The sequence below is a fragment of the Molothrus ater genome, chromosome 20, assembly GCF_012460135.2.
Source record: "Molothrus ater isolate BHLD 08-10-18 breed brown headed cowbird chromosome 20, BPBGC_Mater_1.1, whole genome shotgun sequence".
Lineage (NCBI taxonomy): Eukaryota > Metazoa > Chordata > Aves > Passeriformes > Icteridae > Molothrus > Molothrus ater.
In genome coordinates, this window is record NC_050497.2 from 9,439,621 (window position 1) to 9,463,432 (window position 23,812).

At 55.5% G+C, this 23,812-nt stretch overlaps 1 protein-coding gene across 1 annotated transcript in view; it reads right to left on the reverse strand.

The window, feature by feature from the left end:
- The window catches only part of KCNT1 (potassium sodium-activated channel subfamily T member 1), a 79,485-nt gene that overhangs the window by 3,572 nt on the left and 52,101 nt on the right, over positions 1–23,812 (reverse strand). Inside the window, 31 exon segments of the mRNA XM_036393659.2 lie at positions 215–299; positions 2,738–2,800; positions 4,372–4,675; positions 5,482–5,502; positions 5,826–5,954; positions 6,714–6,797; positions 6,868–6,969; positions 7,222–7,333; positions 7,551–7,685; positions 7,954–8,025; positions 8,222–8,243; positions 8,246–8,393; positions 8,476–8,581; positions 9,610–9,826; positions 11,572–11,599; positions 11,601–11,811; positions 11,966–12,115; positions 13,518–13,626; positions 13,783–13,891; positions 14,260–14,323; positions 15,216–15,352; positions 16,022–16,186; positions 16,264–16,444; positions 17,339–17,433; positions 17,837–17,920; positions 18,265–18,339; positions 19,059–19,118; positions 19,267–19,315; positions 19,616–19,672; positions 21,393–21,492; positions 23,060–23,139. Coding sequence (XP_036249552.1) covers positions 215–299; positions 2,738–2,800; positions 4,372–4,675; positions 5,482–5,502; positions 5,826–5,954; positions 6,714–6,797; positions 6,868–6,969; positions 7,222–7,333; positions 7,551–7,685; positions 7,954–8,025; positions 8,222–8,243; positions 8,246–8,393; positions 8,476–8,581; positions 9,610–9,826; positions 11,572–11,599; positions 11,601–11,811; positions 11,966–12,115; positions 13,518–13,626; positions 13,783–13,891; positions 14,260–14,323; positions 15,216–15,352; positions 16,022–16,186; positions 16,264–16,444; positions 17,339–17,433; positions 17,837–17,920; positions 18,265–18,339; positions 19,059–19,118; positions 19,267–19,315; positions 19,616–19,672; positions 21,393–21,492; positions 23,060–23,139 — 3,354 coding nt within the window.

A 23,812-nucleotide genomic window follows, 5' to 3' on the forward strand; every position in this document is an offset into this window, starting at 1 on the left:
GCTGCTTAGTAGCCAAAGGAAAATCCCACAGTGCCCCATGGGAGCTAAGATGGGGCTGGGGTGGTTTGGGCAGTGCTCAGGAGCACAGGGAGTTGGAATGGGCTGGGAAAGAGGCAAAACCCGTGGGTATTCATGAGAAATCCTAGGAAATAACGGGATGGGGGCAGCTCATGGCGCTGGGGGCAGTGTGGGGACAGGGTGAGGTGACACTTACACGATGTCATTGAGCTCCAGCCGCGTGTCCGGGGGGGGATTGATCAGGACGTAGGACAAGGTGTTCTGGTGGTCGTTCATCTCATCTGCAAGAGCAGGGGCAGGGCTGCTGAGGGAGGGACACCCCCAGAGACACCCCAACAGGCAAGGTGACAGATCCCATCCAGGCAAATGGGTTCCTTCACCAGGAGAAGCCGTGGGCAATGTCCCTGCCACCAGGAGGGCACCAAGAATGTCTCTGCCACCTCCCTTGTCACCTCCCCAGGCTCTCCCCACCACAGCATGGCCCAGGGGACTGGGTAACTCTTCAAAGTCCCCTCTCCCCCCAGAAATAAAGTGAATGTCTTACCTTGGTGCAGTGCAAAAGAGGGAACAGGTTAGTCCTGCTGTGTCAGGTACAGCACAAGTCCAACCACGGGCCCAGGGCAGCTGAACCCCCCCAGGGCCACCCCAGTGCTCTGCCCACCTCTCCCCCTCAGTTACTCAATTTAGCTCCATCCAGGCCCAGGATTAGTGCAGGGATTGCTCCTTTCCCCTGCCCAGGGGGAATCACCTCCATGGAGTTTCAGAGCCGTTGATTCCATTTTGGGGGTGGATCTGAACCAAGTGACCTCCCAGGGGGGCTCAGGGCCACCAAGAGCAGCACCCACGGGGGCAAACAGGGGGTCTCAGTGATGGGGGGGCCCCTGTGCTCCCCGAAATAGCCAAGAACAAGATCATGGTGAAATGGATGGGGGTGCGAGGCTGCGGGTGCCAGGGGGGGTGGAAGCTGCGACAGGTGACACCATCTCCAGACAGGGTGATGGGGTGTGGATGGACAGGGTGGGGAGGGGACGGACAGACGGACGCGGCGGCAGCATGAGGAGCACGGGGGGACACCAGCTCACTGCAAGGCTTCTCACTGGGACACCTCTCCAGGCTTTGGAAAGGCCCCTCTGAGGTGCAGATGGAGCAAATGGAGCTGCTCTGGGGGCACCGGGACCCGGCCCTGGGATGGGCATTAACTCCAGGCTGGGGCTGCTCCTCTGGCCTGTCCTGCTGCTCCCACCTCCCCATCCCTGCCTGGCATGGGGGACCCCCCTGCCCCATGGTGGGCACAGCCAGGGTCTCCTGTCCCAGCAATGCCAGCGGGTGCCAGATCAGCCTGGCACTGCTTTTCTCCAGCCCTCAGATGCAGCTCCAGCCACCACAAGCACCCAGCACAGGAATACAAACAGCTTCCTCCCGAGGTGTCCTTGCCAGGGCACACCCAGATGAGCCCCAGGGCATCCCCGGGGCTGTGCCACATCCAGCAGCGCCTGCAGGGGGACACCAGACCGTTGTGGGGCTGCTCACACACACCCCTGTCCCCTCTGAGACCACAGAAGGTGCTGCAGCCAGGGGGACCTGGGACCACCCTCAGGGAGGTGCTGCCTGGGACCCCCAGCCTGTGCCAGGTGTCCTGTCCTGTCCTGGGGCCACCAGGGGAGTTTTGGCCATCCCAGTGCTCAGCCTTACAGGGAGACAGGGGTGGGGGTGGCAATGCCAGGGCAGGGGTGGCACACAGACCCTGGGACCCGACGGGACACACGGGGGGTGACGTGACAGGGAGGTGGGGCCAGGCTCTGGCTCTGGGCAGCTTTCCCTGCCCCATGGGAGCTTCCTGACCCCATGCAGCCAAGCCAGGCCCTGCTGAGCACACCGAGTATATTGCTGCCCCTCCGCTGCCCCAGGCAATATACTCTGCTGGCCTGGGGCTGCCTGGCTGATGGAGGACACACTTTGTAAGGAAAATGCCAACGTTTCACCTTAAGCCTGGGCTAGTGAAGCCAAAAACGAAGCTGGGACGGGTTGTTGCTAATCTTGGGGCTGCTGCAGTAAAAAGGAGCCTTTCCAGGGCGTGTTGCACCCTGGTGTAAAGGTGAAAAAAAGATGGGAAAGCCTGGTAGGTCCCACAGAGCCCCACAAGGTGCCCAGGGTGGCTGCAGCACCAGTGGCCCCTGTGGCTGCTGTTGCTCCCTCATGCTGAGCCCAGCGCCCCTGGTCACAAAATGGGGTCTTCTAAGGCTGGAGAGGGGTCCAGGAAGGCAAACCAAGGGGTGCAAAGGGATTTTTAAAGCACTGCCTTGCCCTGGACTGTGGCTGACCCAGCAGGAGCTCCAGCATCTCATCACAGCATGCACAGGCAGCTCTGGGGCACTTGTCCCCCTCCCTGACCCCTCCTCAAGCTGTCACTGGCTGTACAGCCCAAAACCCCCTCACAGAGGGTTTTGTCAATGAAAGCCAAGGGCTGTGATTTCCCTGTAGGAATTCAGCTAAAAAAGGGTCCCTGATGTTTCTGTCTCCCTGATCAGGCAGAGCCCTGCGTTTGCACCACCACCACAGGACACTGATTGGTTTTCCAACGCCACCCAACAAATTAGTGCTGAAAGCTCGGGGATCTAAGGTGAAAACTGGCAAGGGTGAGGTTTGGGCTTAGCTGGCATGATCTTGTTGTACGCTGCACGCCATGAGTCACGCGGGACTCCCAGGGAAAGGGAATTACCTTGCAAATATCCCAGGTTTACCCGATTCATCACATCACTGGCTGTTAAATTTGCTACATCCTCTACAGAACATACAGGGAAAGGCACAGACATAAACAGAGAGAGAGAGAGAGGTCAGCAAGCCATGGTTTGGCAAATATCAGAGACGAGCTCCTGCGCTGCAGCCAAAACGTGAGCAAAAGAAAAAAGGAAAGGGGCAGAAGGCAGAGCAACGATTTCCATGGGTGTCCAGACACTGACGGTGACACAAGGTGACAACACACAGTCCCTGCACCTCTGGATGCCCAAGGAGCTGCTGGTCCCCACGCTGTGCCCGCTGTCCCTGTCCTGTACCCCGCACTGTCCCCTCTCCTGCCAGAGCTCCCCCCAGTTTACTTCAACCAAAATTTGCCAGATGGGCCAGGACAAGGATGCCAGCCCTGACCTGACCCCAAGCTGTGCCCCAAGCCTCAGTGAGGCCAGACAGCCCCCCTGGAACTGCAACAGAAACTGCTGGGATTGGGAATGTAGGGAAAAAAGGAGAGAGGGGTACACCACTGCAAGGCCTTGCCTGCAGTCCCTGTCCTTGCCCCATCCCACCACACTCCAGCTCTCCTGCCCCTCTCCCTGGGGATGCTGGCAGTGCCCACACCCACCCCTGGGCGCCCACTCCAAACCACTCCAAACCCCTCCTGCACTGCACTTCTGGACACTTCATCCTCCTCTTTCCTGTGCCTAAAGCCAGGATGGGAAAGGGGGAATCCCACCCCCAAAATCAGCTCCCATCCCACTGGGGCTCACTGCCAGCCTGAGTGTGGGCAGGGGGTGGACAGACACTCCTGGAGGATGGAGCAAACAAGCAGCAGCACAGGATGGCTTCAAAGAAAGAAAGAAAATAAAAGAAAACGAAACCAAACCAACAAAACCAAGGGAGCTGTGGGCTATAGACTTTGTCATAACCAAGGGCTGGGAGCTGTCCAGGGTGACACAGATGCCAGCACCGACGGGCAGGTCAAGCTTGACGAGAGATGTGGCTGCACAGAGGGACCCTGAGCGCCGTGGCTGTCACAGCCACACACCAGTGTCACACGCAATGAAGCAACTCAGCCCTGCAGCTACCGAGAGGTTTCCACAAAGAGTTTATGACAGATTAAAGTCCATTACAAAAGGGGGCTGCGCCAGCTGACAGGGTTGGGCCTCTCCCTGCCAAACTACGGGGACTCTTGGGCACAAGGGTTGCGCTGACCTGGGGCCGGGTTGTCCTGAACCACCATCTCTGCATGGCCAGAAAGTGGGGCACAAACGGGGCTGTGTGGGGACACCGGGCCCTGCTGCAGGCACAAGGGCCACTCTGCCACTGCCAACTCCTGCCTGGAGCCATCCCAGAGCCCAGAGATGGGGGGGCTGCCTGCAGCTGGCCGGGGGTGGCAGGGGAGGGAGGGGGGTCTGCGTGGGGGGACCCCAGCCTGGGGCTGCACAAGCACAAGCAAGCTGGGGATGAGGCGCAGCCCGGCTGGGACGGGCTCGGCGCTAAGCCGGGCATGGGGTTAGGCTGGCGTGGGGTTAGGCTGGCTCAGGGGGGTTGGGTTAGGCTGGGCCGGGGTTACCTGAGGAGCCCGCGGGCGGGAGGCAGCGGCGCTCCAGCGGCACTTACCGTACCCGGTGGTGGGCAGGCCCAGGTGCTTCATACGGTTCTTGACGAGCTCGGAGAGCTCCTGGCGCTCGGAGCGCCGGTACAGGCTGAGGCGCTGCTGGCTGATCCACTCGGCCGTCTTGCTGGAGTGCTTGTTGCCCTTCCTGCTGAGCCGCCGCGCCCACTGCATGCTCTTGCGCCGCAGCAGAGGGTGCTCGGACTGGTCGCTGGAGCACGAGTTGCGGTGGTGGCTCGTCTTGATGCCCCAGTGCTCCTTGACGTCCTTGGTGTCCTCGCAGTCCTCAACATTGATTGAGATCTGTGACTAGAAGCCCAGCAGGTCACGCGGGATGGGGGGTGGCCAAGGGGGCTTTGGCCTGTGCCTGGCACGATGGGATCTCTCCCACGGGGCGGGATTTTTTTGGGGGTTTCTTTGGGTTCCTTCCTCTGACCCCAATGGGCTCTCCCAGCACTTTGTCTCTGCACTGCAGGAACCACTGGGCTGGCAGATTTCACAGAATCCCAGAGTGGTTTGGATTGGAAGGAGCCCACTCCTTGCCATGGTCCACCACACCAGGTTGCTCCAAGTCCTGTCCAACCTGGCCTTGAACTTCCAGGGATGGGCCAGCCACAGCTTCCCTTGGATAAGCTGAGGGAGTCTTGTGGGACCCTCACACAGGATCACCTCTGGGATATCTGCCCCAGGAACAGCCATGCCCTCATCTTCCTCTCTTCCCTCTTACAGCATCTGTGCTGCCACAATGTCTGACCCAGCAATCCCCACTGGTGAGCAGGAATTTATTAATAAAGCCTTTTAAAGCCTCTCAAGGAGCTGGGTTGCATTTAATTAAATGTCAACTTTCAGCTCCCTGTCACTGCTTCCTTACAAAGTTGAACACTGAAGGTATTTAAAGGGATCCTGGCTGCCTCCCTTGCTCCTGATCCCAGTTAATTACATCAGGGCACTGAGGCTCAGCCAATATCTCCCTTCCATGGGGACAGGCAGGGCTGTGCTGGCACTGGGGCTGGGAGCTGGCACAAAGCAGGGGGTGGCTCTCGTGGCCAGAGCCAGCCCAGGGCTCAGCCAGGGGTGGGGACAGGGGGGCACGGCCGGGCATGAGCAGCACTCACCTGCGCTCGGATGTCGTGGGGCTGCAGCAGGGGAGGAGGAAGGGAAAACCACGAGTCAGTGCAGCAAAGGGCAGCCCTGCAGTGCCCACCCTGCTCCCCAATGTGCCCAGGGTGTGACAGAGCCAAGAACACCCAGCACTGCCTGGAGAGACCCTGACCCAGCTGGGGAACCAGGACAGCACCACCCAGCGCAGCCACTTGAACAAAATCAACACAAAAATTCCCCTTCCCCTGCTCTCCCCTCCCCACTCTGCTGCAGTCAGGCCTGAGGTGCTCCAGGGACCAGCACCCTCCTGGATCCCAGCTTGGCTGGCGCCACAGCCCCTTCCCAGCCCGTGCCCTACCTCGGAGGTGGCGAACATGTGCGACTCCGTCCTGTAGATCCCGATGGGGATCTCGGCACTGGAGGAGCAGAGCTTCTGGAAGAGGCGCCCGTACGTCCGGATCCACAGGTCATCCTCAGTGATCTTCATCTGAGCAACACAGGGCCAGCATGGACCAACGCGGGGACAGCATGGACCAACACAGGGCCAGCATGGACCCCCACTACACCTCAGGCTCCTCCTGAGCTCCACCCCAGCCCATCCATGACCATCCCAAAAGTCATTTCCACAAGAAAATCAGGGGCCATTTCTGACCTCAGCCTTCAAAACAAGGAGTTTAGTCCTTGGCAGCTCTTGGGCTTTTGGCAGCACTGAAGTTCCCCAAAATGGAGGGGAACAATGACCTGGCAATGCTGCTCTGTCACTGTGATATTTTATGAAAAATCCCTTCACCAGGATTTCTTCTCCTGACAAGATGAGAAGCCTCAGCTTCTCCATGTTTTGCTGCTTTGGAATGTGATTTGGAGAATTGTTTGCCCAGCACGTGAATTGTTTCAAATTAATGGCCAATCACAGCCCAGCTGTGTCAGACTCTCTGAGGAGTCACAGGTTTTTATTATTCATTCTTTTCTAGCCTTCTGTCTGTATCCTTTCTCTATTCTTTAGTATAGTTTTAGTATATCATTTCTTATAACATCATATCGTATCATATAATAATAAATCAGACTTCTGAGAACTTGGAGTCAAATTCTCATCTCTCACCTCATCCTGGGGCCCTCCCAACCCCACACTGCTTCCCCCTTGATCTGGAGAGGAGGGGAGCCCCCACCCCCATGCACAGGGTGACAGATGCCACCAGATCCAGGCCCCCTTGGCTGATGGTTTTAGCCCAAGGGACTCAGCACGTACCGCACAGAGGTACCCGGAGCCCGGCGTGGTGTCGAGACCCAGCAGCAGCCGAGTGATGGTGATCATGTAATCCTTCACGAACGACTGGGAAAGCAGGGAAAGGTTGGCTCAGCTGCTCCCTGGGGGATGCCCCAGCTGCAGGGCTGTGTCTCACCTGGTAGAGCAGCGTGTCCAGCATGCTGATGCTGAAGACTCTCCCGGCGGCGAAGGGCAGCCGGAACATGAAGGCCAAGTTGGAGCCGTTCTCTCGCTCTCTCTGCAAGAAAAAAGGGAAGTTTGAGCTCAGACTGCACAGAAAATTAGAGGACTCATGGCAATGGGAGGGCGTGGGTGTAATGTTTCTGGTGAGTGTGGCAGGAGGAAACCAGGGCAGCATCTTTGCGCTGTAGAAGATGAGGGTGTTTTTCTCCATGGAAATGTGTGAGACATTATTGGGTTTTCTGGACATAGTCAGTCACTGTCAGTGGTGACTTCCCAGGCCCCCATGCAGAGAACAGCCTCCTCTTACCTTTTCTAGCTTGGAAAGGGCCAGAGAGTAACTGTCCTTTGCTCTGAACTGCATGAACCTCATGTTGGAGGGGTGGGTCAGCTCCGTGATAATGCTGAGACTGGGGAAGAGCCTGCAATGGAAAGAGATCTCTTGTCCTGCAGCTGTCTCAGAGGATTTAAAGCCTGAGGAACACCACAGTCATCCCTGTGCTGCCTGAGGTTAGAAACAGCTGGTTACATGCTGCTTCCTGCAGCAAACCCAGTGCCAGCTGTGTCCCACTGTCCATAGCCACCACCCCAGGCACTGGCACCCGTCCTGGTCTTGTCCTCAGCAGTGGTCACCCTCACCTGAACATGGTCTGGACGTTGACAATGGTCTTGGCATCTGCCATGTAGTCCTCCTCAGCGCTCATGGTGCTCTCCTTGTCCACCACCACCAAGTTGTCAGCGTAGATGATGCCACACTGCAGCAAACTGTCCAGGCTGGGCAGATCCCAAAGAGAAGAGCGCAGGGTCAGCCCTTGGAAACGACACAGGGAAGCAGCACAGGGGTTCCACGGCGAGCCCAGGCTGCTCCCAGCCTGCTCTTCACCTGCTCCCATCTCCCAGGGAGGGGTTGACAACTCGAGAAGCCCAAGGTGGGCTCAGCTCTACGCTACCAGCCCTGGGGCTTCTCACGGGGTGACCGAAAAGTCTGGGCTGGGGTAAATGCAACAATTCAGGCATGATAGCCACCCGTGGGAACACCTACTTGTCAATGGTGCCCTCCATGTAGTAAACCATGGGGAAACAGCAGATGGCCTCCAGAAAGTGGTGCTCAGGCCTGGGGGGAGAGCCACAGAGAGCGAGGTGGTTCAGCACGTCCATGCAGCAGAGACAGACACAAAACCCCAGCGCCAGCCAGCCCAGGAACCCAATGGCACCACTGCTCCCTCACATTCCCACCCCACAGCACGAGCTGCCCGTGGCAGTGCAGGGAGGCTCTGTGGGAGGGAGAACACCCCTGGAGAAGTACTTGCTTGTTGTCCAGCAGCAGCACGATGGGTTGAGCTCCTTGCGGGAGCGGTAGTAGGCGCGCAGCGGGACGATGAAGTTGTAGAGGCCGTTCCCCGCTGTCTCTGCAGAAACGATGATCAGCTTGTTCTTGAACCCGTAGGCCTTGGCGTCCTCAAAGCTGTTGTGTTTGCAGCCCTGTGCGGGGTGGGACAGCCCAGCACTCAGTGGACACGTCCTGGGGGCTCAGCCCCAGGCAGCCCCCGCAGCCCCTGCTCACCTTGTCCAGCCTCAGGCAGCAGAACGGGGCTTTCTCGGGCAGGAGGTGGCACAGGGTCGGGGAGCTCCCGATGTAGGGCGAGTTTGGGGGGTAGCCCTTCACGTACCTGCAGCAGAGAGAAATCTGTGTGAGGACAGGGAGAGCTTGCCATTTATCCAGTGCTCAGATGCTGGGGAAAACATTCAACAGCAACACTGGCAAACGCCCTGCAAAACTCTACTGCAGCAGCTGGGAACTCCCTGAATTTACATATTTAGGAGTATTTTTTGCTATGCAAAGGGCCATGAGGTTGTAAAGATGCAGGGACAGAATGCTCATGGAAAAGCCAGGAGGGGCTGAGCCTGAGCACCCCCGGCACCCCGAGCACGTGTCATGTGCCATGGTCCCAGAGCCTCTGAAACTGGAGCAAACTGGGTGCAGTCATGTCACTGTGATATTTTATGAAAAATCCCTTCACCAGGATTTCTTCTCCTGGCATGATGAGAAGCCTCAGCTTCTCCTTGTTTTGCTCCTCTGGAATGTGATTTGGAGAATTGCTTACCCAGCATGTGAATTGTTTCAACTTAAGGACCAATCCCGGTCCAGCTCTGTCGGAACTGGCTAGTCACAAGCTTTTAGTATTCATTCCTTTCTAGCTTTCTAATGTAACATTTCTCTATTCTTTAGTATAGTTTTAATATAATTTTAATATAATTATAATATAATTTAATATAATATAATATGATATAATATTATATGGTATGATATAGTATTATATAATATGGTATAATATAATATGGTATAATATAATTATAATATAATGTAATGCAATGTAATATAATATGGTATAATATAATATAATAAATATAGTATATATTTATATATGTAGTTGATATGATATGATATAATATAGTACAGTATGATATGATATTATATGATTAATATAATATAATATAATATAATATAATATAATGAATATAATATAATATATCAGCCTTCTGAGAACTTGGAGTCAATTCTCATCTCTCACATCACCCTGGGGACCCCAACACCACCACAACAACTGGTGACCACACAGCCACAATGAGCCAGAGGCACCTGAATCGCACTGGGTCCCACTGGAACGAGCCAGACAGAGAAGAGAGAGCGACTCACTCCAGCACTGCCGAGCCCTCCTCGTCCGACTGCGTCATCTCGTCCTCGGACTGGTCACTGAGGAGGTCGCAGGGCAGCAGGGAGGAGGTGTCAGCCAGCTCCAGCACCGGGGCGATGCTGGGCCGGCGCGTGCCCGAGCCGTTCTCGGCGGGCAGGGCCAGCTTGCTGCTGTTGGCGGGGCGGCACTCGGTGTTCTGCAGGTCCATGGCCACTGTACCTGGACACAGACCGGGGAGGGAGCACAGGCAAACACGCTCTAAGGGGGGGGAAATGTCACAACAGCCTCCTGTCCCCATGCCCTGCACGGGGGATGACAGCCCAGATGATGCTCAGCTGTTGGTGGGCACGGGGAGCGCAGGTGAAGCCCCCACTGGTGGCCTCCACCTGTGTGCAGCATCTCCCCAGGGCTCAGAAAAGGAACCAGGAAAAGGAACTCCAAGAAAAGGACCAGCTAGCGTGGCAGAGCTTGGAAAATGCAAAAGGCTTAAGTCCTTTAACTCAGAGGTTCAAATCCTCTCCCTAGCTTAACCCAAACCATCTCCCATGACTAACTACCCTCTCTTAATCAACCTCATCATAGCCTTCTCCCATGCCCTTCCAATCTTAGTTGCAGTAGCCTTCCTTACTCTAGTAGAGCGCTGTCCCTGGGGCTGTGTCTCTCTCCATTCCCCTCACAGCTCCATGGCCAGCTGAACCACTCACCCACCTGCTGCTCCCTGAACTGCCAAACCAGGCTCTGCAGGAGTTTTTGCCATGCTGATGTGCCTCTGAGAGGACAGTCCTGCAGCCTAACCCCTGCCTACAGCTCCTCACGGGCTCTGGGAGACACCAGCCAGGTCAGGAACCACATCTGCCCTGGCACTGCCCTCCCTGTGGATGTCCCTTCAGCCCAGGGAGAGGCAGGCAGGCAGCAATGCCCTCACCAACCTCCCACATCTCTCCTGAGCAGCTCCAGGCCTTAGAATCTCAAAATCCTTACGGATAGAAAAGTCCTCTAAGATTGAATCCAACCATTCCCCCAGCACTCTCAACCTGTCACTAAATCATGTTCCCAAATGCCACATCTACAGGTGATTAAATCCCTCCAGGGATGGTGACTCCACCACTGCCCTGTGCACAGCCTTTTCTGTGAAGGAATTCTTCCTAATATTCAACAAGACAGACTTGCTCATCCTGTCCTCCAGCAGCTTCCAAAAACCAAACACATTGATGGAGTGTCCCAAGAAGCAGAGCCCAGACATTGGCCTTGCCAAACACCACTGCCCTGCTGGCACTCACGTCACGTCTGTCTGTCCCTCTCATCACCTCTGCCAAAGGTCCCTCTGAGTGGAGCTGTGAGAGGAAAGCTGTGACAAACAGCGCTCAGCAAAGCGCTCCGAGGCCTGCTGGGGGATAATCTATGCAAATTGCTGCTCAGGAGTACAAACACATAAATTATTTGCTTGAAATACAATGTGCTCGTGTGGCTCAGCTCCTCCAAAACTTGTTCTCCCCAGATACAAGAGGGAAGTAATGACTCATGGTATTTTTCACTTGCTCAAATGCACTGCTGGCTGCAGGGAGAACGACAGCTTGGGAACCATAAACGTGATTTAGGATGTGCCCCACGGCATTTCTTCCTCCAGCCTTGGAAATAACTGGGGCCTAAATCCAGGCTTGGGGCATTTATGCAAATACCCTTAATGATAATGGGCATCACGAGGTTTAATAATGATATTTGAGCTTGCTGAGAGCACGGCAGAGTGCAAGGAAATGTGTGTTTTACTGGTGAGATGGCTGGGAGACAGCGTGGAAAGGGGTTTTTGGGGAGGGGGGGGAGCGTGGCAAGGAGAGTGCAAATCAAAAATAAACCCAAATGTGGGGAGGGAACAAACCCAAATGAACCCAAACAAACCCAAAGGTGGGGGAGGTGATGGAGGGGGGTGTGGTGGCCCCTGCTGCCCCCCGAGCCCCCTGACTCACCCATGCTGGCGATGATGCTGTGCACAGGGCAGCCGGGAGGGGCCGTCGTAGCTGCCCCTGCCCGCAAAGCCCTTCTTCTTCTGCTTCTCCTCCTGCTTGAAGATGAAGGCAGAGTTCTCCTCCTTGGTGATGTTGATGTAGAAGCAGGTGTCTGATGCTGCCATGATGTGCCTGGGGCCGGGGTTCAGCAGGATGCTCTTGTTCTCCTCCCTGCGGATGCCGATCAGGCAGACACCGTACCTGGGGGGATGGAGCAGGGGCTGGGCATTCCCATCTGGGGAGAATCCATCCCCTCTGGGACTCTGTCCCCCACACAGACCCTCACAGCAGCCCCTGCCCCGAGCCCAGGCGTGCAGACAGACAGATCCCCCCGCCCAGAGCCCCCTGCCCTCACTTCTTGTGCGCGTGGAAGGCGGCGTAGGTGAAGCTCTTGCCCTCGTACTCCATGAAGAACTTGCTGTCCCCCATGCGGATGTGATAGACCTCATTGCCCGAGCAGCGCCCATACATCCGCTGCCACTGCTCCGGAGACTCCTGGCCCTCCCTGCAAGGGCAGCAGCGGCGTCAGTGGGGACCCCCGGGGCTGGGATGGGACCCACAGGGGTGGGATGGGACCCCCGGGGCTGGGATGGGACCCACAGGGGTGGGATGGGATCTCTGAGCTGGGATGGGATTCCCAGGGGTGGGATGGGATCTCTGAGCTGGGATGGGATTCCCAGGGGTGGGATGAGACCTCTGGAGCTGTGATAGACCCCTGGAGCTGGGATGGGATTCCCAGGGGTGGGATGGGATCTCTGAGCTGGGATGGGACCCTCGGGGCTGGGATGGGATTCCCAGGGGTGGGATGGGAGCCCTAGTGATGGGCTCCCTGGAACTGGAATGGGATACCCGGGGCTGGGATGGGACCCCCAAGGCTGAAATGGGACCCTCAGGGCCGAGATGGGAGCCCTGGAGCTGGGATGGGACCCCCAGGGATGGGATAGGACCCTCGGGGCTGGAATAGGACCCTCAGGGGTGAGATGGGACCTCTGGAATTGTGATGGGACCCCCAAGGCTGGGATGGGACCCCTGGTTCTGACACAGGTCCCCAAACCCCAGCCAGATCCCGGGGCAGAGCACCAACAATCTCTGGAGGTGCCCCTGAGCCCGACAGCAGGGAGGTGACAGTGACACATGGCCGCGGGCTGCTGGTGCTCTCCCAGGCTGAGCTCGTTCTCACTTTGGGCTTTAAGTGCCTTTTTATTTAACGAGGGCCCCTGCAGAGTGCAGGGGGAGGTGCAGAGCCCGTGTTGGCAAACAGCCCTGAGCACGGGGCGAGAGGCATCTGGCAAGGATGTTTCATAACTGATTTGATGGCACTTTACCCAAAATTCAGACATTTCTGACTGGCCAAGGAGTGCAGGGCACACGCCACTGCTCTCCTGTGCTGGCAGAGCTCCTTGCAGCCATGCCGGATATAAACCCACCAAAAAACCCTGCAGGGGCTGGGGCTGCTGTGAATTCACCTTCCTGCCAGCAGCACGGTGCCAATACAATATTTTTACCTCCAGCCTCTGCAAAGTTGGCATTGCCCAGCCCAGCTGCACTGGTGTGGTCCTCTTACAAAATGGGCTTTTGTTTTTGACCTGGAGGGGGGCCCCAGACCCCACTGTGCTCCCCAGAGCCATCCCAGACCCCACTGGGCTCCCCAGAGCCATCCCAGACCCCACTGTGCTCCCCAGAGCCATCCCAGACCCCACTGGGCTCCCCAGAGCCATCCCAGACCCCACTGGGCTCCCCAGAGCCATCCCAGAGCCCACTGGGCTCCCCAGAGCCATCCCAGACCCCTCTCCCCTGAGCTCAGAGGCCTCAGTTCTGCCACCCTCCAGGCCCAGGCAGGGTAGGGGAGGGCAGGGATGGGCAGGGACAGCGGGGGACAGCGAGGGACAACGAGGGACAGCACTCACTGGCCACGGGAGGTGTGCACCAGCAGCGTGATGAGGGTGGAGGTGGCAGGGCAGACACAGTTGAGTGCCAGCATGGCGTATTTGCACTCCTCCTCACACACAACGTGATCTGAAAGGCAGAGGGGACCATCAGGGAGGGGAGGGGGACAGTGCCTGGGCATGGGGTCATTTTGGGGTGGTGCTGGGCACTGGGTGTTTCCTCCTCCTGCCAGTCCAGGAGGGCTCCCAGCTGACCAAGAGCTGCTGTGCAGCTGCTCCAACTCACCCGCAAACTTGACATGGAATTTATTTTCTGGCTTTAAGATCTGAACGTAGAGGGGACAGTTTGGAGCAAAGTCTTTGACAGCCCAGGCCCTCAGGATGGTCTGGTGATCCTGGACAGGGACAAGAGCAATGAGAGCTGCTTGGTTGACAGTTTCTTAGTTGATGGTTTCTTTTCCCCAAGGCTTCTACACCTGGGATGGGCTGCAAAGCACCCAGCCACCCTGGAGATGTACAGCAAGGGCTCCTGCTGCCCCTGGTGCTCCCTGAAACCCAGCACTGATGAGAAACCAGCAGAAGGAAGGTGAGCCCACGGGGCTCAGCCAGCAGTGTGCTGTGCATGCCTCTGTGCATCCCCAAGGTTCCCCTTGGCACTCAGCCCCTTCCCAGCACCCTCCCTTGCCAGGCACAGGTGACACCAACACCACCCCAGTCCCTTCTGCCTGGGAAATGCCCCGTGCCCACCCCTGGCGGGACTCACAGCTGCTGTTCTGTCCACCTCGTTCCGGCTGCTGAGGATGAAGCAAGCTTCTCCATTGTCCATCCTGCCAGGAGAGAGCAGAGACCCCATGAGCTGCAGGGCCCACAAGGCTGGGCACTGCCCACCCCACCAGGCCCCTGCTGCCACAGACATATTTTATGAAAAATCCTCCTGGGAAGCTTCAGCTTCTCCATGTTTTGCTGCTTTGGAATGGGATTTGGAGAATTGTTTACCCAGCATGTGAAATTGTTTTTACTTGATGACCAATGACAGCCACTTGTGTCAAGGGTGTGAGCAGTCACAAAATTTTATTATCATTCCTTTCTTTGCTAGCCTTCTGATGAAATCCTTTCTTCTATTCTTTTAGTATAGTTTCAATATATCATTTTCTTTTAATACAATATATATCATAAAATAATAAATCAGCCTTCTGAAACATGGAGTCAAGATTCTCATCTCTTCCCTCATGCTGGGACCCCTGTGAACAGCAGCACACCCAGCCAGCCCCCAGGCCCAGCACAGGCTGGGGTGACACTGTCACTGGAGTGTGCAGGGTGTCCTGTGGAAGTTTACAGGCAGCCCCGACATGGGAAGAGATGAGCAATCTTGACTCCATGTTTCAGAAGGCTGATTTATTATTTTATGATATATATTATATTAAAACTATACTAAGAGAATAGAAGAAAGGATTTCCTCAGTGGGCTTGAAAGGAAAGGAAGGAATGGAATGACAACAAAAGCTCGTGACTCTCAGAGAGTCCAAGCCAGCTGACTGTGATTGGCCATTAATTAGAAACAACCACATGAGACCAATCCCAGATGCACCTGTTGCATTCCACAGCAGCAGATAACCATTGGTTACATTTTGTTCCTGAGGCCTCTCAGCTTCTCAGGAGGAAAGATCCCGGCAAGGGGATTTTTCAGAAAATATCATGGCTACAGTGTCCCTCTGCTCACTTGGCTCTCATCAGGTCCTGGTCCTTGAGGGCAGAGCCCTGGAGGTAGATGACCCTCTGGGACCACAGGGGGATCTGCAGCACGCGCCGCACCTGGATGTCCATCTCGGTGGGGCACAGGATCACCACGTAGTAATCCTGCAGGAGAGAGGCCACTGCCATAGGAACCTCCTCCAGCCAGGTCTAATCAGCTCTCGGAGGTCTGCAACACACTCAGGATAGCTCAGCTACCTTTGGAAGCATAAAAATCAGCAGGATGGCTTCTGTTGCAGCGTTAGAAACAAAAAGGTTTGATAAAAGGCAAAATAACAAACCAAGAAAAACCAAGCCAAGTGCTGGGTGCTCTTGCTCCTGGCAAAACACTTTACAAAAACAGAGGTTTTAGAAAGGGGGCTCAGGGGACAAGGAATCTGGACATGTCCAGCCTTTCTCCTTCTTCTTCTTGGCCTCCATCTTCTGCTGTGATGGTGGCACTTTGGGATTGGTTTAGAGTAGAAGCTCACTGTCTAACATAGGTGATAGGTTGCAAAGTAATTGCAAATATTGTACACAGAGTTTTTAGTATAAAAAGATAATACCGCCCCAGGGGTGAGCAGAATGCCTGGAACTGTCCTGCTGAGAGGACATTGGCAGGCCAGGAGAAAGAATTTTATAGATAAGATACAACAAACAACCTTGAGACCGAGAACTGAAGAGCTCCGACTCCTTCTGGGAAAAGAGACTTTCTAACGCATCTCAGGTCACTCTGACCAGCAAAGACCCCGAGAGTATCCTACAGGGGCAGTGTGAGCCCATCCTGGGGCTCACCTGCAGGCGAGGGTGGGCGTAGAACTCGTTGAGGAAGTCCATGAGGAGGTCGATCTTGAGGGAGCTGACGCACAGCACCACGTGCTTCTCGGTCTGCGCGCGGTGCCGGCTGTAGTTGCCCCCCGACTTCTGCCGCTCCATCCACAGGTACACCAGCTCCTCGAACTGCAGGGGGCACGGAGCTGATGTCCCCAGGGCAGGGCTGGCAGCCCCTCCCCGCCCTCAGGCTGTGCAGGTCTCACCTGGAGAGGCAGCACCACCAGGGCCACGCAGATCATGATCACCACCAGCAGCTGGGAAGGCCAAATCTTTGGTGTCACGTCTCCGTAGCCCACGGTGGAAAAGGTGACGATGCAGAAATAGAAGGACTTGAAGAGGGAGAGCTTCTCACCTGCTCTTTCTAAGTGCTGGATGCCGCAGGTCCTGGAAGGGAAAAGCCCCGTCACGGCAGGGAGAGCCCCACACACCTGCAGCTCAAAGCCATCCTGCTCACACAAGAGTCACCCAAACCTTGCTGGGCCCAAAATGTACCTTCCCTCCTCCCCCAAACTCATCCAGCAGCAGGGCTGGGAGCACCACTGAGCTCTGAAATAGCATTAGTCACCCACATCAGAGCATCGTCTTTATTGCCAAAAACTCATGAGCCTAAAAGCCTCATTTCCCCTCCATTCAGCAACTAAATGGTTTAATATGCCTCAAACCCAGAGCAAGGGAACCAGAGGAGAATTCAAAGCCTAATTCAGAGCTAAATAGCCAGCGATGAGCTCTGCTCCCCTGCCCACAGGAACACCCTTGATGCTGGCAATGGCAGGGAAAGGGCCCAGTTAATTAGCAGGAGCCCCAGCGGCCGATTACACAAATGACCTGAGGAGCTGTGAGGTGTGGGGGAGGAAGAGCTCGGCTGGAGCCTGGGAGTGAGATGGGCTCTGGTGAATGAACCATCCCTGTGCATGAGCCATCCCTCACCTGGCCCTGGGGGAAGCTGCTGCTGCCCCTGCCCTCGTGTCCACATCCCCCAGCTGCCTCTGGCTGCACCCTCACTAAAAACTCCCCGATCAAACCCTAGAACAAGGCAGGATCAGGAGTTTGGCTTAGAAAGCCCCTCAGAGTGCTGGGGATGGAGCAAAGCAGGGGAAGGTGTGAGCCCTGCAAGAGCCCAGCTCTGCCAGCTGCCCCAGATGGGCACAGCTGGATTCCAAGGGTGGGAACAGCTGGATTCTGGGGGGTGTGGGCACAGCTGGATTCCGAGGGGGCATGGGCACAGCTGGATTCCCAGGATCAGGAGGGGGGTTTAGAGAACTGGAGAGCAGCACTCACCCCGTGAAAACGAGACACAGGAGGGTGCAGATGAGGATGAGCACCTGGTTGAACATTGCTGACTGCGTCCTTTGGATGGCCCGGTGCAGATCGTTCTGGGGAGAGAGGGGAGGGCTCCCACCAACTCACCCAGCCTGGGGGGACCAACTGCTGCCTTGCTGGCTCCAGCAGTGCCCTCCCCAGTGAAGGGCAAGCCTGGATTTAGCCCTTGGGAAGGGGTGTGCATTCCCACTGGCAGGTCTGGGATCTGAGAGCTCCAGTGGGAGCAGGGGATGGCTGGAACACCTCACCCCAACCACCCCTGTCACTGTGGTTTGGACTCTGAGGGATTCCTGGTCACAGCCTGGCATTCCCAGCCTGGCATTCCCAGCCTGGCATTCCCCATCCTGCACACACCAAGCTCCAAATCCTGCCCCAAAGCTGGGGGCAGCCAAGGGTCCCCTCCCAGTCCTGCTGCCCTCCACAACCCTGAGGAGCTGGACAAAAGGGACCACTCACAATCATGTTCTCCAGGGCGTACTTGGCCAGCCAGCAGTTCAGAAACACAGGAATGAACAAATTCCGCAAAGGAGGCCAGAATATCTACAAAAGCAAGGGTTATTAGCAGAGAAATCCACGTTCTTTTAAAAAATGGAGCCATAAGCAGCCAATCCTCCCTCTGAGGAAGGATTCAACCCCAAGCTGAGCAGAAGCTGCCACCAAACAGGGCCCTGCTTCCCTGGCTGCAGCAGAGCAGCTGGAAAGGGAGGATGGGGTTTGGGATAACACTCCAGAGAAAATCATTAAATTGTCAAATATTGAAGGGAAAATTTCCTGCCAGCCTTAAAATTCCACTTGGCCAGACACCCATTTGTCTTCATTTTATCACCAAAATACAGCAATTACTACACTTAGAGCTGCTTTAAATGTCACCAGGACACACTCACCGTGATGATGAACGGCACCGTGTTGATCATCTCCAGGATGAAGGAAATGCGAAAAATCTGCTCCCAGATGTTCCCCTGAGGAATTCAAACCAAAGAAAAAATGAGATAACCTTAAAAACTTCCCAGAGGACAATTGAAGTGATTCCCACCCTGCCACGGAGCCTGCTGGGTGAGGGAAATACGGCACAGGAGAGGTGCAGTGGTGGTGGCAGGCACGCTGGGAGCAGGAAATATTCCCAAACTCCTCAGTCCTCTCCACAGCCACTAGATCTGTCTGTCTGTCTGTCTGTCACTGCCGCCACCCAGAGCTGGGGGACAGCAACACTTCCTGCAGGGATGGAGAGTGACAGTGACAGTGACAGCTGCAGGGGGTGACACAGGGTCTGAGCCCCTGCTGCCAGCCCTCCCCTGGTCCCTGAGAAGATGCCATTTGTCCCGGTCACTTTTTCTGGCCATTTTAGGCGGCTTTGGTCCGAAGGAGTCAGCTTGTGCCTCTCCTTGGAGCGGTGCCACTCGCTCCAGAGGCAGGAGAGGAGCGACCCTGCCGAGCTCGGGAAACCTGGGATGTGCCAGCCTGACACTAGGAACAGCCAGCCTGCACTGAACAGCCCCGAATCTCTGAGGAAGCACGAAAAGAAGAGATTCTGCTCTGCACACCCAGCAGCCCGAGGGGGAATGAGAAAGGAAAACATCCAGAGGCAGCAGACAAACGCATCCTGCCGGGACGAGCGGGCTCCAGCCAGAGAAATCCATTCCTGCAGAGGAGGCTGAGCCCTCCCGGCCCGGGCTCTCACCTTGTAGCTGAGATAGGTGAGCAGCATGGTCTCCAGGAAGCTGATGAGGGCGATGCTGACCTGCAGGGACACACACGGGGGGCTCCAGGGCTCTGTCCAGGTGATGGGAGCCCCCCGAGCCCCCCCTGCCCCTGGGGGAGCCACGGGTGGGGCAGAGCCCCCAGCCCAGCCCCTCTGGGCTCCTGCACACCCAGCAAGGGCTGCTCACCTGCACGGCCCACAGAGGGGTTTTCCTGTCCACCCAAAAGATGTGGGACCTGCAAAGAAACCCAGAGGGGATCTGAGCTCAGCTGTCAGGGTTTTCACCACCCCCAATGCAAACCCGAGGCCATCCCTGACTCAGGAGCTGCTGCTCCCTCCTGCGGTTTGCTCAAGCAGCCCCTGCACTGGAATTCAGCCATTCCCAAGGGTGCACCCAATGGATTTGGTTCTGGGATGCTGCTCCACATCCCTGGACCAAGAAACAGCCTCAGGCAGCTGCCAGCAGAGCCACCACCATCGCTCTGCTCCCCCAGCCCGGCAGAGCTGACCCAGGGCCCTGAGCAGCTCCCACTCACCAGTTGATGTTGGTGGACTGGTTGAAGGCTGTGTAATTCTGCTTCTCACATTCCCAGCTGGGGAGAAAGAGCAGGGAAAAGCAGTCAGGGGGGAACAGGGATGCTGGGATTGACCCCCTGGCAGCATTTCATGGATCCAGACACCCTGATTCCTACAGCCAGGGCTTTGCACAGGAAAAGTCTCCCCCAGGCAGCCTTGAACATCTCATTACTGGAGGACAAAACCCCTCAGGTGCTTCAGCCCTACCAGAGATGCTGAGGAACGCTGATTCTCCCTGGTGCTGCAGGGAGCTGGGAACTGGGAATTACCACGTTACAATCAGCACAATTTGCTGAGCTGCAGCTTCTGGGACGAGGCTGGCTGTGCCCCCAGCACCCTGGCAGGCAGCAGCCCCGAGCTGAGCTCTGCCTGCCCTGCTGGGAGGGATCTGCTCCCTCTGGCCAGCCTTGCTGCTGCCACACTCCCTCAGGAAAATGGGATTCCCTGAGCTGCAGCTGTGCTGAAGCTCTCAAGGATGAGCATCCGTGTCCTGCTTCGCTCCCACAGGTTTGGAAGCACTTCCAGAACGTGCAGATGTGCTTGGTAGTCTGCAGCCTTTTCAAGGAGAAAATCAAATCGCCAATTATCCAAGCTCTTGGGGGGAAAAAAATCACATTGTACATGAGCTAAACGAAGCAAGGACACATTAAAAATAGGCTTATACTGAAAGCCAGCACAAAGCTGATGTGTGGAATCATTCATCACCTCAAGGATCCACACAGCACACCGTATTTCCCTCTCAAGTGCTTAAATGGGATTTGGTGTTAATGTCCTCAAGGGTGTCAGCCCTCAGAAAATATTTGCATGGTGATGCCCTGGAGTGGCTGAGCTCTCCCTGTGCCTGAAGGCCACGCTGAGCCCCTGACGGAGTCAGACAGAACTTGGAATGAACATGACCTGAATTTTTCCACCATGCTCTGCTCAATAGATGTCCCCACACCCATCCACGGGGTGTGAGCAGGGGCCTCCAGCCTGGGAAGTTTTGTTAAAGCCCCAATTCAAACAGCTGTGTGTGGGAATCTACAAAACTAGAGGGTTTTTGCAGGCCTCAGAGACAGCAGAACTGTGATTAGAGCTAAGCAGCAGCCATGAGATAGGTCAGTAGAAAAATTATTTTAACTTTGCCTGATCAGCCTCCAACTGTTACACAGATGCTAACAGCTTGCAGTAAGCTCACTTCTCCACAACATTTTACTAACATACAAGTCAATGCCTTAAGAAAAACATTAAAAAATCATCTGACACAACGTACAGATAAATTTGAAAAGCTCCTAGAGAAACAAGAAAAAATTTGAGAAAAATCTGTTAGTACTGTACAGTTAGACTCTGATAAAAAGACTTGTTGCTTTTCTTTACCAATCACACAAAGCAAAAAGCATATTGCTACTATCAACATGCTTTTGCTTTGTGTTATTGGCCAAGAAGCTTACAAAGTGAGTTGTAACATTAAGTTCTGTGTCTGCTGCCTGGGATGTGAGCTGCTGGCATCTTCCCATTGTCATAATCAGAGAGTGATGCTGAAAGATAAAACAGCTCAAGGCACTGTTGCCCAGCAGCCCCGTCCTGTCCTGTTCGTGGTCTGTTAATAGATCTGTAAATAGCCCCCTGCCATCGACAGCTGTGGGGGGTGAAAAACCCATCCTGAGCCGTGGCACAGCCCCAGGGAGCCTGGGGGCAGCTGGGGCTGGGGCAGTGCCAGGGCTCTCTCTCTCTCTCTCTCTCTCTCTCCGCTCTCACCAGCCGATGCCCTCCTCGGGGTTGTCCAGCAGCACACGCACGATGTACAGCAGGCACGTCAGCAGCTTCAGGGAGAAGTTGAAGAGCCGGATCCTCAGGCCTGTGGGAGGGCAGCAGGGATGGGGCAGCACTCCTGGGCATCCCCACAGACCCCCAAACAGCCCAGCAGCCCCACAGCCCAGCCCCACAGCACAGGAGCCCCCTGATCCCCCAGGGAGCTGCAGCAGCGCTGCCCAGGCTTTGCCCAGCTCCACGTGCCCTGCCCAGTGCCACGGACACAGGAGGCAACACAGAGATAAATAACCATGAGCCAGCTCCCTGCTGACCCCAAAAATGTGAGAGAGACACGAGGAGCTGCTGGAGTGTATCCCCCTCATTAGCAGGCATCCACCTAAAAGCAGCAGAGCAGCACTGACCACATCACCTTGCAGGAGCAGGGATGGTGAGGAAAAGCTGCTGCTTCATCCACTCTGCCTCCCCAGCCAGTTCATGGGGTTATTACTCAGATTACAAGTGATAAATACATCACATTTTCATTAAAAACTTCCCCATAGGCACCCTGGTGTGCTGCACTCCGGCTTTTTAGCAAGACAACAGGATGCAGGCGGGAGAAGAAAAGGCAAATTTATAAATGAACAAGCAGGCCCCCTCCAGACAGCTAATGACATCTCGGAGGAAGAAAATAAAAACACCATTAGTCAAGTGGAGACTAATCCCCATGGCTGGAGCAGGAGAAGGTAACTCACAGCCTGCCCTGGCTGTCCCCAGAGCCTCAGGGAGGCACAGCCAAGCTCCCTGATGGGGACATTGGTCCCTGATGGGGACGCTGGCTCCCTGACACCCCCCTGCTCCCAGCCAGCTCTTTGTCACACTGTGGCTGTCCCCATGGAGCAGAGGTGGTGGGATGCCACAGACATGTTTTATGAAAAATCCTTTCCTTAAGATTTTTCCTCCTGAGAAGCTGAGAGCCCTCAAAAACAAAATGTAAACAATGGTTATTTGCTGCTGTGGAATGCAACAAATAAATCTGTGATTGGTCTCATGCAGTTGTTTCTAATTAATGGCCAATCACAGTCAGCTGGCTCAGACTCTCTGTCCAAGACACAAGCCTTTGTAATTCGTTCTTTCTTTTTCTATTCTTAGCTAAGCCTTCTGATGAAATCCTTTAATATAATATAATATAATATAATATAATATAATATAATATAATATAATATAATATAATATAATATAATATAATATAATATAATATAATATAATATAATATAATATAATATAATATAATATAATATAATATATGTATTATATACTAAATATAATATATATCATAAAATAATAAATAATATGTATCATAAAATAATATAATATATATAATAAAATGATAAATCAAGCCTTCTGAAACATGGAGTCAGATCCTCGTCTCTTCCCCCATCCTCGGGCCCCTGGGAACACGCTCACAGCGGGAGGGAACCTCTCCTCCCCACGGAAAGCACCCCCAAACCAAGCTGACAACAGCCAGCAAAGGGGCAGGAGGCAGCCCAGGGCTGGGGACACACAGGGACAGGGCCACCAGCAGATGGCAATGGCTTCTCATCCCGCAGGACGGAGCGCGGCTCTCCCGGCCCGGGCAGGGCTCGGCTCTCGCACCCCGTGCCCGCAGCACTCACTCGATCGCTGGTTTTTGATGAAAAAGAGCTTCAGCCGCTCCTTGAAGGTGTTTTCATTCACGTAGAACTCGACCTGCACCCTGCGGGGAGAGTCCCCAGCGGGGCCGTCAGTGGGGTGGCCGGGTGGCCGGGCAGGACCCCCAGGAGCCCCCCAAGAGCCCCTGGGAGCCCCCCTGTGCCCCCATCCCCGCTGGGTGACCCCGCTGACATCCCACAGTGACCCCGGCTCGGGTGGGCTCCCGGCTGTCCCCACAGTCCCCAACCAGCAGCATCACCAGCCAGGAGCCCCAGGGACCCCCAGAGCAGCCGATGTGACCCCCCCAGGGCCGGCTCTGCTGGGGACCAGGGCTTGGCTGCGGCTCACACACAGCCAGAGAGCAGAGACACAAACCTCCCCCTTCACACAACTTCAGAGCGGCCAAAACCTCCCGAAGAGCAGCAGCCCTGGAGCTGCCTCTCCCCATTTATCTGCTCCAGCAGAGCAGGAGCTGGCACAGACAATGTCCCCAGTGTCCCCAGTATGTCCTGGCTGTGTCCGTGCCCTGCTCTGCCTGGGGAGGAGAAACAATCAGCATGGAAGCTGTAAAAAAAACCCAATTCCGCTGTAAACGGAGAAAATTTCCCTTTGTTGCTAAGATACCATTCTTGGTCATTCCAGAAAAACCCAGGAGCTGACAACGAGCTCCAAACACCTGCCTGCCACCCAGGGCCACTGGTGGTGGCTCCAGGCAGGGCAGAGCGTCACCTGCCAGG